At 48.0% G+C, this 20,435-nt stretch overlaps 2 protein-coding genes across 2 annotated transcripts in view; one reads left to right on the forward strand and one right to left on the reverse strand.

The window, feature by feature from the left end:
• TIMP3 (TIMP metallopeptidase inhibitor 3) overlaps positions 1-9,987 on the reverse strand; it is a 62,508-nt gene extending 52,521 nt beyond the window's left edge. The window contains exon 1 of the mRNA XM_023189046.1: positions 8,674-9,987. Within this exon, the coding sequence (XP_023044814.1) occupies positions 8,674-8,794 (121 nt within the window). The 5' untranslated portion in view covers positions 8,795-9,987. The remainder of the gene's footprint in view (positions 1-8,673) is intronic.
• The window catches only part of SYN3 (synapsin III), a 548,862-nt gene that overhangs the window by 248,419 nt on the left and 280,008 nt on the right, over positions 1-20,435 (forward strand). The gene's annotated exons all lie outside the window — the stretch shown is intronic.

A 20,435-nucleotide genomic window follows, 5' to 3' on the forward strand; every position in this document is an offset into this window, starting at 1 on the left:
AGTCTAAGTCAAAAGGGAGCCCTTCCTAATACATGAAATGCAAACACCTTAGTCAAACACCTCAAGTCACGAAAGTAAGTCTTCGTGAAATCTGACCCTGGTTGCGAAACTCACCATCCCCACATCCTAATCCAGGGATTGCAGGAGCCCTGAAGTTGCTGAATGAAAAAGCTCTTCTCTGCAGGCGGCCGGGCGGCCCTGTGTCTGGCACCCTCATGGGGAGAGGCAGAGGGGATAATTGCCACGTAATATTTAAGATCTCTGGTTCCGGAATGGCTCTTGGAGGCTTTGTCAGCTTAGGACTTCCCCTCTCCTCCACTCCCCAACACCCACCCCCTGCCCCGCCCAATCATCTAGGGCTCTGTTTCTCCACTAACTGAACTTTACCTTGGGCTCTCTGAGGCCGGATCGTACAGCTTTCCTTCCCTTCCCCACCCCCACAAAAAGCCAGGTGGCTGCAGGCCTGGAAACACTTAAAGTTTCTTGTCTCCAAGCCGTGAATGCCACCATTAGGTGATCGGATTTACATGAACATAAATCAGACTTGAGTGTTGGGTAGTGTGGACCGTCCCTTCTGTGACAGCAAAGCCATCCTGGCCACACAGATGGCCTCTAAATGGATCAGGAAAGGTTCTCTGGGGCCCCTCTGCAGCTACAAACACTAATTTTTTAACAACTGAACAAAAAGACCTCTTAGTTCCACTGCAGCCCAGATAGACACCTGTTGACCTCCTGTCAAACAGTATTTAGTAAGTCCTTTAGCTAGAATCAATACTTTGTGTACTGCTGGATGCCAGACATGAGCATAGGGAAATACCTGAAGCCATATCACCTCCTCTGAAAGGATAGAAACCTCAACCAGGACACATCAGCGACCTGCTGTCTATCCCAGGCATGGTGCCAGCACTGTGGGTAACAGGGAGAAGTGACAATGGCAGTAAATGCATGGGACCTGCCCACGGGGAGAAGAGATGCTAAGCTGGCATGAAACTAAAGCACCATTCTCAGGAGGGGCAAAGGACAGCGATATACCAAAGAAGCCAGGAGCTATTTTTGGCGTATCAGTAAGTCAACCCAAATTCGACAATGCAATCACCCAGGAACCCATGAGAAAGCTTCCCAGGCTTACAAAAACACCAACCGTCCTTGCTTTGGGCTGTAATTAATTAGTATATTAGCTGATTGTGTCAGAAGAATGACTGGCTAGTATCAGCAGTTCTAGTTATATTTTAATTTGTTTTTTAATGGAAAGTTAATCAACACTCAACACATGAAATTGTGATGGATAACTGTTCCAAACACAGAACTTATTGAAGGGAAAAATTAATTTTAAAAAATTCCTTACTGTTGAAAAGGCTGGGAACCACTGAGACAGCTGAAAGGGTCCTGGGTTAGAAGGTGAGGCTTGGTTATGTGAGGAACCCAGAACTGACTACACAGTAATAAAATTTGGGGGCGGCAGAGAAGGCATGTCTGGAGAGGAAGAAAACCAAAGACAAGCAGACTGGGGGGGGCTGCCCAACAGTGGGGAGCCAAAGACTCACGTGGAGAGGTCGCAAAACGGGTAGAATCTTCCCAAGTCTAAAAAGTTGTAGCCCTTGGTCTATACAAGAGACTGATTGGAAACAGGTTTTGGAGATAGGCTAAGCAAGCGTAGGTTGCAAGTGGTGTGAGCTGGGGCAAGCCATTTGGCTTCCCTAGCCTGAGACAGCCCATCAGGCAGCCGGGATGACTGATACGCAAGTAAGGAGCTTGGTACCGTGCCTGGCACATAGTAAGTGCACCACACTTCCTGTGAAAAGTCATTACAGTATTATGTTGGTGATCTCCTGCAGGGTTGGCATTTAGAAATCTCCACTTGCTTCTCTGGGAGGGTGCTAGGGTATCATGTCCACCAGAAGACAGGACTAGACTTACCAAGTAATGCAGAGAGCAGAGTGGATGCTTTCCCTCTTAAGCGGGTAGGTGCATCCCTCTGGGTGGCACACAGCCCTGAGTTCTCTCTCCCAGCACAAGAATGATCCCCTCTGGGAGTTTCCCATGCAGCTTTGGAGAATTTGGCTTTTACTAGAGATGGCATTTTTAAGCATGCTTAAAATATGGGCAAGGTTTATGACTGTTCTTCTGGTACCAATGCCAAGGAGTGATCAGGGAAAGGAACCAAAGGAGACCTAGAGAAGGAGAAGTTCATGAGGAGTGTTCAAAATCGAGGGGGTGTCACGGGCCAAGAGCCAGAGAGACAGAGTATGAACAGCTGGAGCAGGACAGACCAGTGAGGAGACTAGGAGGATGAGGTGGGCAGGGTCCACACTGGCCCTTGTAAAAGCCATTTGATGATACTTTTTCCTAAGAGTCCACTGAAGAGCTTCCATCAGAACAGGAATTCTTTCCTAAATCAGCCCTTCTAGCTCCCATAATAATGAGACCCCAGTGTCCTTCTTGGCTGGGATCCACCCAGCCTCCCTCTCGATAGTCCATCCTCCTCCTTGTGACCCTCCCACCACTGTCACCCAAGCGCCATCCATATGCAACAAGAAGGGAGACAGATGAGTGAGTGCCCTTGCTGCCACCATGAGCCTGGCCAGCGGACAGCTTTGAGTCAGAAAGCAAAACCCTGTGTATGTGTGTTCAAAACACAGTCACATATACCTTTGAACCTGAGTCCATGTGAATCCTCAAAGTCAAACAACTTGGTACAATAAATGGTCCATTGCTTATTATGAAAGCAAAATAAATACATAAATAAAACTATCTTCAACCGAATTACTCCAGTGTGCAACAAGTCAAGGACCACAGCTTTCCTGGCATTGCAGCCTTCCTCTCCCTGTGAAAATACTCCCATTAACTTGATCTTCATGGCCCTAATTTTGCTCCCTTTAAAAGAGACAAAAAGAAGGAAAAAAAAAAAATGAAAAAGTCAATAAAAATTATAAATTGTTTTTCTATTTGAGAGAAGCATGGAAGTCTCTTAAGCACAGGGCTGTAATACTCCTCCATCCCCTCATGTTGCATATATGAAAAGAACTATGTTAATACAGCCACTGTGAAGGCCAAATTGGCAGGAACTATTAAAATGGAAAACGCACATTATATAATTATTATAATATAAGAGTATGTAGTAATATATATAATATGATATAGTATAATGTGATCTATAGTATAGTTGTTGAACATATTTTAGAGCCAGGGTGAAGGGGCTTAAATATAGGCTCTGTTCCTTGCTAGCAGTATAACCTTAAACAAGTTACCTCATTTTTCTAAGCCTCAGTTTCCTCAGCTGTGAAATGGAGATGAAAATAGCACACTTCCCTTATAAAACTGAGAGCATTAAATGAGTTAATGTAAGTTAATGACTTAGAGTAATGCCTGGCACATAGTAATCACTCTATACTTATTAGCTGTTTAAAATTATAACCTCATGAAATACATAAAAGAAAATTTTTATATATGTATATATCCTCCAAACCATCAATCCACAGTAATAAGAGGACTTTGTTTGTCTCACTGTGGCCCAGGGAGAAGTAAAGTTAACAGAGACAAGACATTTGAGGGCTCCAAGACTCTTTCCTTAAAGGTGGAGATGAGTTGGGAGTCCCCAGGGGGAGCTACCCAGTCTGCCAGTGTGGTGGGAGGAAAGCCAGGGGGGCAGTCAGGAGACTGGGTACCATCTGGAGAAGGTGCCCCTCTGACAGTTATAAATATATTAAGTAGAAAGATCTGAAGTACACATTGTTGAATGGGAAACAAGCAGAATACTGTATGTGATATTATGTGGTATTCCAGTATTTTTAGTGTTCTACTATTCATGTTTCTAAAGAAAAAACTATAGATTTGCTATGGGTGCCTATGTATGTAAATGTATAGGAAGAAAAGGATTTGGAGAAGGGACTAAAGTGTGCAACAAGTAACACACTTTTCTGAAAAAGTAATCAGAAAAGATTTTACTCTTCTCCGATTTTAGATAGGTAGATGATAAATAGAAATGGATATATCATAGATCATAAATATATCGTTTAGCAATTTACCATATACACAGAGATACATACATGGACATAGAATGCATGCATATACTTGTAGCTCTTAAAATGTAGATATAACAGGCCAAGACGGTACAAATTGTTATTCCCCTTGTATAAATAAGAAAACTAAAGCTCAAAGATTGCCCATATGTGCCTAGGCACACACAGCCAACAAGCCCCAGAGGAAGGAGTGGAGCTCGGATCTGCCCTCCCCATTGCCTTTCCACCACCCCACCCTGCCTCTCAAGGCCACCCAGGAGTTGACTATGACAAAAGGTGGAAGAAGCAGCCTCCTTGTCCATACTGGCTGGAATGGTAAAAGCCAAATGCGATGGAGAATTGTGTTTTTGTTTTTGTTTTTAATTAATGAACCTGTTGGAATGTGCCATTCAGCAGTGGAGCTGAATGGTTCCTGCTGTTCCTGCAAAACAAACAAAAATCCCTCAACCCAAGCTACTTCTGTGGCCATTTTTCTAGCCTTATCTATCCAGGGACTGTGAAAGGGACACAGAACTGTCAGAGGGGCACCTTCTCCAGCTGAGACCCTGTCTCCTGACTACCCCCCTGGCTTTCCTCCCACCACACTGGCAGACTGGGTACCTTCCCCTGGGGACCCCCAACTCCCCCCCCCCCCCCCCGTAATCAAAGAGTCTTGAAGCCCCGAAATGGCTTGTCTCTATTAACTTTACTTCTCCCTGGGCCACAGTGAGACAAACCAGGTCCTTTTATCACTGAGACTTGATGGTTTCAAGGGTCTTTTCCAGTTCTAATATCCAAAGAACATTAGAATTTTCCTCTAGGACACCCTAGAATAAGAATAAGCTCTCCCTCCCTGAAGATGATGTTTAACTAAAACCTCTGGCCATTTTGGCTGTCTTCATATTTTTAAAGAAAACCCAAATGTAGAAGAAAGGCATTCTTCAAATGTGAACCATCCATTCCATCTCCTGGTCACCTTAGAATATCATGTGTCAATGAAAGTTGAAATTTGTTTGAAGCATGGTATAACTGATAATATGTTTTAGCTGTATCATTTAGCAACTAGGTGGCCGTAGACAAGCACAGTCTCTTCAGCCTCAGTGTTTTCCTTCTGAAAAATGGGTGCAATGCCTACTCTTAAGGTTGCTGGGCGGGGGAGGGGGTGAAAGAGATGGCATTTGGGAAGTGCTTGCAACCAGGAGGGACCTGAGAGATGCCTCTTCCTTCCTCCAGCCGGATAACAGCTCTCCTCTTTCCATGGTTCCCAAGATATCCACAGCCTGGGTCCCCCAGACTTGCACTACCAAGTGCCGGCACCTCTCCAAAGTCTGAATCTTTCTATTTTCCTTAAGTTGCAAAGCCCAGTGTTGAGGTGTAATTGTGTGTGAGAGGGAGAGGGAATGTATCTGGTTTCTTTGAAAATGGCTTCTTTGCTAAAACGACAACTTCAGATCTGATCCTGAAAAAATCTGCTGGCACTGGCCCCTGTCAAAACAATTTGGAGATATCCAGAGGCCATCCTCTGGGGCTGGCAGCCAGCCCCCCAGCTGAGCCTCATGCTCAAATTCCCAACAGGCTCAGAGGCAGGCCCCAAACATGCTCTATCGTACAGCTCCATTCCTCCCATGCAAAGGTGGCTGGAGAGGAGGAGAGAAGGGCTTGGCATTCTGAAGCAAAATTCTCTCTCTGCTGCACCCCCCTCAGCCCTGCCCACCACCTTTGCAGAAGCCACACACACACACTCACGCACGAACATTTTCAGAAAGCCCTTGGCACAGCCCAGCCCTTCCTAAGCTGGACAGAGCTGCCGGAGTGGACCTGCCCTGGCCGAGGCTGCCTTCTTCATCCCCAGCCCCCTCCCATTCCTCTTCTAGAGTTAAGGTTTTGTCAGGAGTTTCAGGGGCAATGACTGGCCAGGGAGGGGGACCACAGACATCCTGCCTGCTTTCAAGTCCCTTTCTTTCCCCCACAGTGTGTCTTATAAGTCGGCATGTAGTTTATTATTCTCCTAAACACTTCCATAGGGTACAGGGCCTGGAGTTGCCATAGAAACGCCTTTTAACTCCTCCTCCCCCAGAACGCCGTGCCAGGCCCTAGGACTTTGGAGAAAAAAGACAGAAAGAGACACCTGTGGATGAGCAGAGAGAGGGGGAAAGGCCATCAGGCAGCCCCCCGGGAGAGGGCCAGGCCAGGCCTCCTGTGCCTTTTGCTAGGCCAACATGGCACCAAGCCATGAAGAGAAAACCACCATGATGATTTTAAAAGAGGAAGTTGACGGGCTTGCACGAACACCTTTAGGGGGCTACAAAGTTGACTGGTGGGGTTGTGCAGGTCCCAAGGAATGGGGAGCTCCTTCATAGTTTTTTGAGGGAGAGAATGGACAGAGTTTCAACCCAGACTGGAAACCAGAAAGGCTCTGAGCAAGGAAACTTGGGATCCAAGTACTGGATGCCAGCAGGTTGCTGTGCAAGGCGAGGGAGGTCGGCAAGCAAGCAGCTCACACCCACACCTCCCATTTTAAAAGCATTAGCTCATCCCTGCCACTAGTGCAGTGCACCAAAGCCAGGCAGAACAATTTGGGATCCGTGCCAGAGCATCGAAGATTTTTTGTTACTTTTTTTTTCTTTTAGATTCCACAATCTCCTGGTCTTTGAGTACTTCCTGGTAACTTAGCTTTTCTCTGGGAAATTTATGAAGAGGAGCAAGGGAGATATTTCTTGAATCAATCCAGAGAAATTGTAAGAAACTTTCTGCATCGCTCAGACCCACCGCAGGAAACCTAAGCAGTAAACAGATGGGAAGGCCCCCATTGGAAGCAGGATCTACTCATGCTATTTTCACTTTTCCGTGGTCAATTTCTAGGGCAGAAACCCCAAAGCAAAGGGCAAGGGGGAAGAATGGGGACCCACTCTCACTACATACCAAAAACACATAGATGAACCCACCCAGCTCATTTTCCAGCAGAAAAGGACTTGGGCTGCACCCCTGCACACCCTGATTCCACCTGCCAGCCTCCTGGCCGCATGTGTGCGCTCCCCCTGGGCAAAACTGGAACTCAGCCGCAGCAGCAACTCCCCACACTAATCAGGTGGGAATGTCACCAACTGGGATGAGGAGGGAAAGGATAAGTGGAATGTGGGTGGAGGTGGTCACGGGAAGCGGGAGGAAAACCCTCCCCAGGCTTCAGGCTGCCCAAAAGGATCTTTCTAAGCAATCCACAAACCCAGGACCAGCTGGGTTGCCCCGGAGGTGGAGGGGAGGACGTACCATGCAGGCCACAGGGAGCCTCTTACAAGGGTGACCTCAGGTCACACAAACATCCTCAGCTGCCAACTGCGCTGACATTCTGGTCACCACACCCCCATTCTGACCTCTAGGCTCAGCCCAGCCCACCAGCAGTGTCCCTCCTGGCCTCCACTGCCTCCCCTGCCAAGCTCCTGCCTCCTCCCCCTCCTCACCACAACACACTGGTAGAGTCCCTCACCCAAGACTCAGTGGAAAATTTCCTTCTCCTTTATGACTGTACTTAAAACACACACGCTCCATTCTTCACCTCTGAATCGACACAGGCAGAGGGCGGCAAGGCTGTCCCACCCCACCGCCCAGCCCAGCGCGTAAACACACACACTCTCCCAGGAGGGCCACTGGACTTGCACACTTTATGGGCTGGAAAGGAGCAGAGAAATGTTTCCCAGATGCCACTCCGCCTTTGGCCATCCAAACACGACTGTCCCAAACACTCCCAGACAAGCCTCCCAGGATGCTCTCGGGGCCCTCCATACACGCTAAGGAGTAGGAGGTCTACTCTTTACAGGGTCTCTCTACTCAAGACACTAAGTCCAGTCTGGAACTGTCACCGTGATGTGACCCTTGGCAGCTTTGTTCTTTTGGTGACAAATCTGTTTTCCACTGCCCATTCCCCCCTCCCCACACGCATTCAAGGAAAAAAAAATAGCCTTCCTGTGAATTTTCACAGCTATGTGGTAAGTGACCCCTCGCGCACAGGCCACCAGATTCTGCTGGCTATCAACACTCTCAAACACAGTGCCTCCAGGGGGTGGGTCAACGCCACAGCTTTCTCCTCATTTTCCCCCTTAAATCCACTCAAACTTGGCAGTCCCAGAAGCTCAGTTAGCGCTTGCTTGGGAAGCCTGCAGCTGGGTTGGGTCTCAGTGAAAAGAATGAATTTCATGGGCGCAGGCGATGATGCAGACTCGGAGTACTCCAAGTTTCTCCTGCAACTTTCCGTGCACATGGCTGGCAACTTTTTTTTTTTTTTTTTAAAGTATTCAATTTCCCAGCACTTTAGTTAGCATTCCAAGTTTGGGGAACCCGCCCTTTCCTCACCCTTCTCTTCTAGCCCTTCCTCGTTAGTAGTGAATGGGGACATTTTCCAGATGTCAAAAGGACCAGTAGGAACCCCACGCCCTAAGTTAGGAAAGCAAAGGCGGCCAGGGGCTCACTCAGCCACTATGAGCTTCCTCTGCAGGGCATCTTCCCCTCTCAGTTATGCCAGCGCCCCCACCCAAGGACATCGAGTTTCTCCACTCTGTCGCAACCCCGTTTGCCCCTCTCCTCGGGGAGAGGAAAGGAGTGGGGCTCGCCCTGCCTCCCTAAGCAGCGCTGCAGTCCCGGCTGCAGCGTGGGGCTCGGGCGGGGCACCAGGAGCGCTTACCGATGTCGGAGTTGCAGAAGGCGTCCTGGGGGTGGCTGGGCGAGCATGTGCACGCCTCGGCGCCCCAGTCCCCCAGGCTCCAGCTGCCCAGGAGCACGATGAGCCCGAGCCAAGGAGTCATTGCCGCTGCTGCCGCCGCTGCCGGAGCTGCTGCTCGCCTCTCCAAAGTTGCCGTGCGCGCCGCCGGCGGGGCTGCTGCAGCCCGAGCTCGCTCGCCCGCCGGGCCGTGCGGGGCAACTTTGGCCTCCGGCGCGCTGCCCTCCGAGTGCCCGGCGGGACGGGATGGGGTGCGGCGAGGCTGCCTCGGCGCTGGCGCAGGACTCCGCGGACGGCCTCCCTGCGAAGGAGCAGGAGCTGGAGGAGCAAGAGGAGGAGGAGAAGCCGTCTGAGCGCCCGCCGCCTGCCTGCTGCCCGCTCTGCGCCGCTGCCTGGGCGGCCGAGTGATATAGCGCTGGGCCCCCGGGGACCCCGCCTCGGGCTGTTGGGGCCCGCCCCCTCAGACCAATGGCAGAGCCGCATTACCTCATCGGCCCTCCAAAAAGGGGGCGGGGCCGGGGGCACGGGGCAACGGGGCGGGGCCGCCCCCGGACCGTTCAGATCCTTATAGGGAATAATACCGCCGTGGGCACGCGAGTGGGTGGGCTGGGGCGCGCCCGGGACCGGTGCTTGCAGCTGGGTCCTCCGAGCGGCGCCCTCGTGCCCCTTCTCGTCTGCGCCCTCGCCCCACGCCCACCTGGGCCACTGGGTGCTTCTGACCCAAACCAGAACCAACTACCACCCACCCACCCCAGCAGGACCCTTTACACAGGTCGGGGGTGGCCGTGTCCCAGAGACCTTGACTGAGCCTGGTGGAACCAGTTGGGGAATGCTAACTGCTACCCCGAGCAGGGACAGAGGAGAAAGACCCAAACACTCTCTCTCTCTCTGTCTCTGTCTCTCTCTCTCTCTCTCTCTCTCGTTCTTACTCTCTGGGATATGGGAAGCCATCTGCTGTTTGCAGCTGGCTATGATATATGATAGAAGACTCTTTTTCTATGCTCCCCCAGAGCAAACGGGGTCCTGTATTCATTCAACAAACACGGTTCAGGATGCTGGGTTAAGCAACACAAAGCCCTTGCCCCCGTGGACATCAACGAATGCACAAGGTGATTTTCTATGATGCTAGGGCTATGAAGAAAACAAAACAGAGTTCAAGGTTGGACATGACTGGGGAGGGCGCTGCTCTCTCTGCAACAGCAAGGGAAGGGCTCCCTGAAGTGCCATCTTCGCTGAGAAGTGGACAAAGAGAAGGATCAACTATGGGGCAAGCCACAGGAGAGAGGTGTCAGGCAGGGAGAACAGCAAGTGCAAAGGCCCTGGGCATGTTTGAAAGACAGAAAGTAGAAAGGCAAGAGGAAGTGGTTCCCCGCCCATGGCTGACAGGGCTCCACCCTTCAGCAAGGGATTTGGGGGTGAGCTGATCCAAAACTGTAGTAAAACCAGGAGAATGATCTAGGATCCTAGATGACTAACTATAATGGATGATTGCAAATAACTAACACAATTACTATCCTTATTATTGACATCTTGATTCTGCTTTGTATTTTTAAAAGCAGGATTTTGTACCTCACCTTATAGCTCTCACAATAATCTTTGTAGATAGGAAAAGCAAGCACAAGTATCACTCCCACTTTCCAGATGAGGAACCCACACAGAAAGATGGGATGATCCGTGGCCAGCCAGGAACTCAAGTCACCCCTTTCCACTGCCCCTTCCCATCTGCAGAGAGACATGCATGTCCCTGAACGTCAGCAGCTGTTCCATCTAACTGCAAATGGCCATTTGCAGCTGGGATCTTCCATCTTTCTACACTTTCGTCTCTTTTCCTTTCTCTTCCACTTCATCCTGTTAGAAATGCTACAAGTTTGGAACGAATAGAAACAGGGAGAAATGCAAGTTCAGCTTCCTTCTCAGAACTCCTCTGTTTACATCTCAGAGAAGTGATATTGGGACAGCAGAGGCCGAAGAATTCGTGAGAGATGGTATTTTATTTCCAAGAATATTTTTGAAACTCCTTTCTCCCCTTTGAGCATTTTAGCCATAGGAAAGGGAAACCAGTTTCTACACGATTTTGACTTGTCCCCACCGCCCCAGCCCGCCGCCCAGCTTTAAAAACCCTCCCTGCCTTCACTCTCACTGCGGCCTGACTCTTAGAGATATTTCTGTCTCTCGACGGTTTTCTAGCACTGTTTTCATTGTTTTATGGGGTGTGATTCTGTTACTTCTCCAACCACAGTAGGAATACTTTGAGTCCTGAGATATTTAGCCACACTGCTTTTTAGCCCTCTGAGAACCAAATAGGGTCTCAGGAGACTGGAGAGCATGGGTGTGGCCAACAGCTGACTGAGTCCTGAGCGAAGTGCCCTGGAGGCCACTCTTAGGATCCAGGTTGAATGAGGGCGTACGTGGTGGAATTTGAGAGATTCGCTTATCCCTGCACTCCACATGACTTATTCCACAGTCATGTGGAAGGTTTTAGAAGACTTTCCAGACCAAATCCACTTTGGATAAGCATCTTACATGATAGAGGCCCTCTCTTCTCTTTCTTTTCACATTACAGCTTTGTCCAAAGTGCCGATATTTTCTCCAGCGGAAGGCCTTGCCTGGAATTTAAGTGTCAAGTAGATAACTTCCGCTCAACTTCAAGCAGCAGTTTTCTCATAGAAAGCATCTGAAGAGTTTTATTCTGGCAGCTACTTAATTATGAAAGCACAAATGTAATCTGATCTTTTTTCCAACTGAAAAGTAATGAAATCACCTTTCGGTTAATTTCTTCTCACTCCTGATCCTAAGCTGGTCCACACAGTGTCTTGAAGTTCAGCGAATTCCAAGAGCTTTTCAGTTGGGATGTTCTCTCTTATTCCTAACCTGAGTCAGTTCCCCTCTGCCCACCGTGTGAAGGCAGTTTGGTTCTCACCGTAAGGAAAAGAAAGAGCAAACTCCATGAATCCTTGCGTAGGGCAGTCCTCCTGCTAGGGTCACCCCCTTCAGCAGGCACCCATCAGTCTGGATGTCATGGTGTCCATGAGCCTAATAATATGTAAGAATTGTTTATTCAACGCCACTTAATAAGCTAGGTGGGGTGAACCTGAGGCTAACGGTAAGAATGAAGATGCTGGCTGGGTGCGGGGGCTCACACCTGTAATCCCAGCACTTTGGGAGGCTGAGGTGGGCAGATCACAAGGTCAGGAGATCGAGACCGTCCTGGCTAACACGGTGAAACCCCATCCCTACTAAAAATACAAAAATTAGCCAGACGTGGTGGTGGGCACCTGTAGTCCCACCTACTCGGGAGGCTGAGGCAGGAGAATGGTGTGAACCCGGGAGGCGGAGCTTGCAGTGAGCGGAGATCGCTCCACTGCACTCCAGCCCGGGCGACAGAGCGAGACTCCATCTCAAAAAATCAAAAACAAAACAAAAAAAAAGAATGAAGATGCAGGCTCTCCTGCTTTCCCTTGACAGCTAAGAACAATGATAGATTTATAAATCTGGGAAGAAATGAGTAAGTTTCAAGATCTATCTGGCCTGTCTACCCACCTACCAGGATGACCTGGTATTCCCTTTCCTGGAACTTTTCTAGGAAAGTTGAGTTAATATCCACCCTCTGTGTATCAAGTTATAGGATGCCAGAGTCTGTAGGAAGAGAAGTCGTAAAAAGGACCTCAGAAACTACCCATCCTTGTTTCAAATGTGGGAAAAAGAAGGTTCAGACAGGTGAAGGAACGTGCCCATTTGCAGGGCTCAGTCCTCCAAGCTGTAAGGTATGGCCCATGCTTGAACTGTGGCCTTGGAAACCCCAGCCATTCACAGATCTCGTATCTGCTTTTCTGATCTGCAGACAGATCCGTGTGAGTCTTTTTGTACAGTGCTCAGCCCACAGAGAACTTTTACATACACAGATTAAATAATTCTCTACTGTGATAATAATCGCCCTCTGAGCCAATCAGAAGAAATACAGGTTTGTCCTCATGACAGGTTTATCTATTTTTTCCCTTCCTAAATTACTAGCTAATGCATTCCAAACATATTATCATAGAAAAGCACACGAAAACTTTGTTTCTGGGAAATGAAAAGAGAGTAGAGTGGAAAAAAAAAATCAAAAGACCTGAGATTCATTCCCAGTGTTGCAGAATAGCTGTGCACCTGCCTTAGTGAAGTCACTTTGCCTGTCCAGGCGTCGACTTCTGTGTTTATTGGATGAAAGATAGAACTCAGTGGTATCCAGGATCCCTCTCACCTCAGAAACTCCAAGATTCCGTGGGAAATCCTGAAGGACAAGTGAATGCTTCTGAAGGGGAGATGAGTCCTGCCATTTAAACAGGTTTGACACACGGGAACGTACCCAAGACTGAAGACCATCCATCAGTTTCTCAACCAACACTGAGTTCCTATACTACTACCTCCCCCAAGAATCGATGCTGAAAACAGAATTTCAGAGAAGATTGTGATGCCAAAGTCCTCGGAGAGATGGGGTCTGGCTTCCGGTGGAGCCCCGTGTAGTTATGTGTTCACCTGCTTGTTTGTCTCTTGGATCATAGCACTAAAAGGCTAGGAAGGTGTCCTTTGTATCTCCATTTTTTTTTTTTTTTTTTTGGTCTTCAGAAGTTATTGAATTCTTCCACATCCTTCAGACTTCAGCTTAGATGTCACCTCCTCCGGGAAACCTCCTCTGATTCCCCTCCCATGTATCCCCACAACACCCTGTATTAACTTCTTCGACAATACTTAGCTGACTCTAATGTGATTGTTTACCCATTGGTTTCCCTTCCTGGACTGTAAGCCCCTAGAAAACAGGGATCAAGTGTTGGTAACGACGAGTTTAATAAGTATCGGTTGAATGGGTCCAATGATCAGCACCACCGACCCCTTTCCAGCATTCAGACAGGCAGGTGGTGGCTCCTTGGAGTTCACGGAGCTCTATCCCTCTGGCCAGTGCTAGGGGGCGCTATAAGCCAGAGAACACCCATTTGCTCAGTCTGCAGTCCTGGTCGGTCGTCTCACTGCGAGGGCGGGAGAGCACAATTCCACACTCATCGGTGGGGTGCGGGTGCCTTTGAGTGGGTGAAGCTCACCCCTCCCATCTGCCATGGCCACAAAGCTCTCAGTCAACATCCCGTCTGGGTTCGTGGCTGCCGGAGCTCCTCCACCCCTGAGCTGGCCACATGTCAACCAAAGGGGGAGATGCTCTCTGCGGAAGCAACATAGTTGTGAATCATTGGTTTGGGGGCCTTAGGACGGTGTGGGAACACTGCAGAGGATGCCACAGTCCCACTCTTCCAGGGCAGAGCTGGATTTTGGAAATTCAACCTGGAGAAGGTGCTGTCATTTCAGTTGCCTCATAGGGAAGCTCCTGTTTGCTTTCCTCCCTCTTCCCCTCCAGACCCTAGCCACAATGCCTTCCCCCAAGCCCCACAGTCCATGTGAAAGTCATTATATTCAAAATGGCCTTTTCCAAGCAACAGACAGCCTGGTCCACCCATCCCTCTGAGCCCTGGCCAGACCCTCAGTGGGGTTACTGCCTACCACTGGGCAATTCTGAGCCTAAGATGCTAGGTACTGCAGGCTCTCTCTGTGTCTGACACCAGCAGGGGGTAAACACCTTTCCTTGCCTCCATCTGGAACCCATTTCATGGCAGTAAAATTGCCCCAGCTCTCCCCCAGCCCTGCCAGCAAAGTGAAGACCCCTCCGTAAGAGTCTCTGGCTACATTCGCATGAATCCTGAGGTTTTCATATTTCTTTCCACAGGGATCTACTCCCAGTGTTTTTAAGCCGGAAAACACATGTGTACAATAAAGCCGTGTCGTATCCTGTGTTATCTAGGGTGGTGGGAAATGGAAAGCAGAGTCAAATATTCCAGTTCTTGTTTTCATGTGCGGGTATGTGTGTGTATGTGTGTTCTAATGACCATATATTCAAGCAGTCAGTTATTTCTGTGAAGGGTAATATGAAATGGAAGGAGAAGAACTTCTCCCCAACCCTGTTTTAATGTCTTCCTTATGCTCTGGAGTTCATGTGTTTTTCCTTTAAAAACGAGTAGCTCCTTTGTGGTTTCTTTGAAGGTTGTATGCACAGCTTCACACAGAGAATACACATGAGCATCTCAGTCAGGCACTCTCATGCCCTGGGAGGGAATGGGATGGACATGTGGTTGCTCTCCTGTTAGACTGGGCTGGAGGTCTTGTTTCTCCAAGGCACATGAGCTCTCTTCAGTGGAACCTGCTGGAGCTGACATGGTCTTGTCCTGTGCTGTGGGGACAGTCCAAAGAGCAGTTAACACCATTGATCACATCCTTATTTAAACTTGGCTGTTGAGACCCTACTCTTTCTGGGATTTCGCTTTCTACCTTTCTAACTGTACCTTCTCAGTCTTCTTGGCAGACTCCTTGGGTTCTTCCTGAAATTAAAATGTAGCTTTTTCCTAATTTTTTGTCCTTGGCTCTCCCCGCTTCCCTTTTAGCCTCCACACTCTCCCTGGCCAACCCCAAGTACCCCCATGGTCTCTACCATGCTATGTGCACTGGAGTGCACACTGCAAGCAACAGTGTCCCTCTGATTGCTTGTCTTCTATCTCCAGCTTCCTCCTGCCCAATTTCACCTGGAGATCCTATGGCCTCCTCGGACTCCAGGTGTCCAAAACTTATTGTCTTTTCCCCTCATTCCAGAGGATGACACCATCACTCACCAGGTCCTATAGATTCTCACTATCCACATGTCTTCTAACCATCCCTTCCTCTCAGGCTTACCATTTCTACCTTGGATCAGGCCCCCGTGGATTCTTTCCTGACAATTTCAATAGTGACATAATTGGTTACCCTCCCCAGAGTCTTTCAACTTCAACTTTGCATTGCTGCTTCTGTACATTTTTTAAGATATAAATCTGAAAGCATGCTATTCTTTGCTTGAAATGATTCACTTGTGCTCCGTGGCTTTCTGAACAAAGTCTTAAGCTCCAAAGACAAACAAGGCCCTCTGTGATCTGGCTCTTCCCCAGGGCCCCACGGTCCACAGCTGGAGGAGGCCCTCTTCACATAGAATACAATGAGATGGCTGCCCCTGCAGTTATACAACAGCAGGCCCTGTTCCTGCTTATCTCTCTAAACCCATGCTGCCCTCTTCCAACCCTTTATATGCCAGCTATCAGTTTCTCTGAGCCTTGTTCACAATGCACTCTTGGCCTGGAATCCAACCGCCGCCAGTATATTCCCCCACTCTCCTCCACCTCATCTGCCAGGAATCACATATTCATCTTTCAGGATTCAGCTAGAGTCACCACTTAGTGAATGTTTTCTGGTCCTCTCTCTGCCCCAGCAGAATGGATCACCCCCTCTCAGGCCTCTCCTCTTCTCTCACTCACCTCCCACCCACACTGGGTCCTCCAGGCTTCCAGCTGGGCACCTCACACACTCTGTTGCCCCTAGTGGTTGATATCCCTGCTTCTCCTCTACATTTTGAGCAAATCCAGGTACTTCTGTGACTGCCTAACACAGCATATGCACATAGTAGGCACTTAACAAATATTAAAGGAATAAACTAACCAATGAATGGAGTGGAGAAAAGGAGGAGTCAGAGTATCGCCTTCACACATTCACCCCAACAGAGGTTCTGAAATCCAGCTCCTTGGGTCCAGAAACTCAACTAGATGAAGCTCCCTCAGTTGATCAGTCTCACAGACTGATCCTAAGAGCCCAGCAAACCAACCACAATCCCACTGGGCTTGTTTCCCATGAGGTATTTCATTGTCACATAGGCTAGAGGACTCATCTCAATACCACCCCCATATTTTCCTCCTGATCGTCACAGAGAGCTTTTTGTGAAACTAGTTTCTCCTCAGAAGGTTGCTTTGGTGTATGTAGATTCAGAACACAGGGATTGAGGGCATCATAGGAAGGGTCTTTCAGCTGAGATATCGTGGAATTCTCCTTTTCCTGGAAGCAAAAGCTTTGCTGAGGAAATGCCAGTGCTCACAACCACTGACCAAAGCCTCTCTTCCTGAACAGTGACAATGCTGGACACACAAATGCCAACTGCGGGCTCTTGGATCTTCTTGGTTCTCGGCACCAGGCTGGCCACTCCATCCTTCTCTTCCCCAACACTTTCTTTGCACTTGGAATATTGGAATTCATTTGGCTTCTACATTTTAGTATAGAAGCCACCACTGAAAGATTACCCCCAGGTCAACTTGTTTGGGCTCTGGTATTCCCAGATTTTCACATCTGCCCTTGCTGTATGTTGATTTACTACCACAGATGGCTATGCACAAGCATGGTGCATGAGTGTATGGCTTCAGTAAGACAGACGACCTTGTTTCCAGGTTCTGGGTGTGCCCTTAATTATGAATCCTCCACTGACAATCTCCATTTGCCTCCCATCTTATGTGTCATAGTGTGATGACCAAGTCTTTGGAGGAAAGGGACAGGGTCCTCTCCTTCCTTCCTTCCCTCCTTCATTCAGATATCCACCAAACATTGACAGAATGTCTATTACTCCATGCTAGACCCTGGAGGTACAATCATGAACAAGGCATAGACCTGTTCCCAAGGAGCTCCCAGTCTTCTGGGAGAAAAAGACAAGAAAATAATAGTTGGTGGTAAGAACTACAGAGGGATAGTCCAGTGTGCCGTGAGATCATAGAGCTAACTATCCAACCAGGCAGCAGGGAGGTGTTTAGGAGCTCATATCATGGTAAGACAGAAGGTCAGAACTAGGAGAGAGCTGTGGGTTACCAAGTTGAACTCCCTCATTTTACAGATACACAAACAGGCCTAGAGAGGTAGACACCAGATTATTGGCAGAAGCAAACAAAGAATCAGACCCTTTAGTACCTTGTCATCTTCCCGTCACTCCAGGCTGCTCTAATTCAGTGCTGGGCCCATGAGAGATAATCAGTAAATAATTATCTCCCTTCTCTGCAACTCATCACCCTTGGAATGATAAGCTGAAAAATGTTTCTAAGACGAGTAAAAGAGAAGGGAACTTGCATTAGTTGAATACCTGCTATGTATAAGGCAGTTTCAATACAGTATTCCCTCTAATCCTCACAACCCTTAACAATAGGTACTAGGTATTATGGCATTATGCCTATTTTAAGGAAACTGAGGCTCAAATAAGTTAAATTGCATGTTCAGTTTCTTACATGCAAGGAAGTGGCAGAGCTGTGATTCAGATGCAGGGGTCTCTTTCCAAACTAGCACTCTTTCTGAAGACTTAAAAGTCTGTGCCCACAGGTTCATTGGGGCATTTGCAGCACTGGTGATTTTCTCTTTATCTTTTGGGTTCTCGTTGAGTGCTCAGAGCTCTTGATGCAGCCAAGCAGAGAGAAGCATAGTACCTACCTCTGATGGCCAGGGAGGAAGCTTTGTCAGCAGGCAAGTGAGATGCATCTCTGTTTCATTTGGTTTGCAATGGAGAGAAGGCAGGAGAAGTGACTTGGCAGGTAATTTCTAGGGGTGTGGGCGTGTCCTTCGTTACTCAAAATCTTGATAGATGCCATAGGAAATTTACATTTGTATTACAAAGATAGGGCCCAGAACCCAGAGGCAAGCTGGTGGCATACTCATCAGTCTATTTTAACAGCTAATGAACCTGGCTTCATTTCCTCCTGAAATTTCAAACGTGAGATTGAGGCAATATACAAGGTTATTATCCTAGTCCTACCACATAAAATATCTGTGTGACTTTGAGTAAATCAATGACTCCTTTCTTTAAATGTAAAACCAAGTGGGTTGGATTTAACAATCTCTCAAAATTTCCCGTGGAATATTCTAGAAGGCAGCCCAACAGGGAGGTTAGGAACCAACCAAGGCCTGTGATGTCATAAGCCTGAATTTTAATCCTTCTTCACTTTTTCACTGTGACCTTGAACAAGTTCCTTAACCTCTCTCTGAGCCTCAGCTGTCTCGTGGTAAAAGGGAGGAAAGATCAAACACTGTAAGCTGAATAAGATGCATGGCACAGCGCCTGGCACATAGTAAATTCTCACTGAGCACTATGTATACCAGGGTGTGGCCCCAGGGGTATAAAGGTGAATGAGAACAGCTCCTGCCCTCAAGTAGCCTATAGTCTAGTGACCTGTGTTTATAAAGAAAGAGCATGTGCTTATGTCGCCTTTGACCTTGTAATTAATACTCAAAGAAGGGTTGGAGGAAAGGAGGCAAAAGAGAATAAAAAACACTTGATAGTCATAATTAATTCCTATAGAGTGCCTGCTAGTTACCAGGTGTTCTTCTAGGCAGTTAGCATATATTAATTTGTACCAATTCTTATAGCAAAAGCCATGAGGTAGATGAGATCACCATTGCCATCCCTTTTCATCAGCAGTGAAAACTAAGGTACACAGAGATTATGTCACTTACTCAAGATTACATCGCCAGTATGCTGCGGTGCTGGAATGGGAAGCCAGAGCCCATCCTCTTAACCACCCCACCACCCTGCCTTCTCAAGCAGAAGGTGAGCATTTGGAAAATGAGAAGGGATGCAAAGGTCAGATGCCCAGTTTCTGAAACCAGATGGGTCTTTCTTCGCAGAATGCCTGTACCCGCCAGTCAAGGGTGAGGAACCATTAATTAGATATGGCCCCTATCAGAAGCGACACTTAGTAGGGCGTTGAGTTTGTCGGCAGCCCCTCTTGGAGAACAGTCCTCAGCCAGGTCAATATGCCTTCCAGCCCTTGGGGTAAGCGCCAAAGTTAGAATCAGAACATTTGAGTCCCATCTCCCCCAGCCTCCTCCATTGCTCTGTAAGCATAAACGGAATCCCTATAAAGCGAAGGCAAACATCTAATTCACAGAGGCAGCTGCAAAGATCAAACAATAAGTCACTAACGTTTACTGAACGCTGCTATGTGCCAGGTCCTATTCTATGTAATATGCAAGTGTAAACGTATATAATTCACACAACTCTATGACGTAGGGGCTGTTAGGATCATGCCCATTTCATGGAAAAGAACACTGGGGCACAGCGACGTTTAGTAACGTAGCCAAGGTTACACAGTTAATCAGTGGTGGAGCCAGGTTTCCCAGTTCAGCGTCCCATCCTGCACTCCTCACTGTCTCTGTGTACTCTAGTGATCAGTTAAAAAGATTTTGTGAACACTAAATGTGATTGTGTTTCTTTTCTCTGGTAGTCACGTCTTAGGTCTTTGTCCATTCTGTTCCCTTGACCTTTTCTCCTAGCTACTCTTACTTGTCTGCGATGGTGAAGAGCAAGGTTCTAGAGACCCCAGTGCTGCACTGGAGCTGGCTCACCCTGGCTTGTCAGAGCCAATTGTTATACGTCCGGGAATTTTGCAAGTCAATCATTAAAGATAGGTGTTATTTAAAATTTTGGCCGGGCACAGTGGCTCACACCTGTAATCCCATCACTTTGAGAGGTGGAAGCAGGTTAATAACTTGATGCCAGGAGTTTCAGACCAGCCTGGCCAACATGGCGAAACCCTGTCACTACTAAAAATACAAAAAATTTATATTTTTGTATTTTTACTCCCAATTAGCTGGGACTCCCAATTTTTGTATTTGTAGTCCCAGCAAATTGGGAGGCTGAAGCACAAGAATTGCTTGAACCCAGGAGGTGGAGGTTGCAGTGAGCTGAGATCATGCCACTGCACTCCATCCTGGGTGACAGAGCGAGACTCTGTCTCAAAAATAAATAAATAAAGTTTAATTTAATTATATGTTATAACTAATAAATTATATTAATGAACACTTGAAACTCCTCACTCCCTAAT

Source organism: Piliocolobus tephrosceles, chromosome 19 (assembly GCF_002776525.5).
Source record: "Piliocolobus tephrosceles isolate RC106 chromosome 19, ASM277652v3, whole genome shotgun sequence".
Lineage (NCBI taxonomy): Eukaryota > Metazoa > Chordata > Mammalia > Primates > Cercopithecidae > Piliocolobus > Piliocolobus tephrosceles.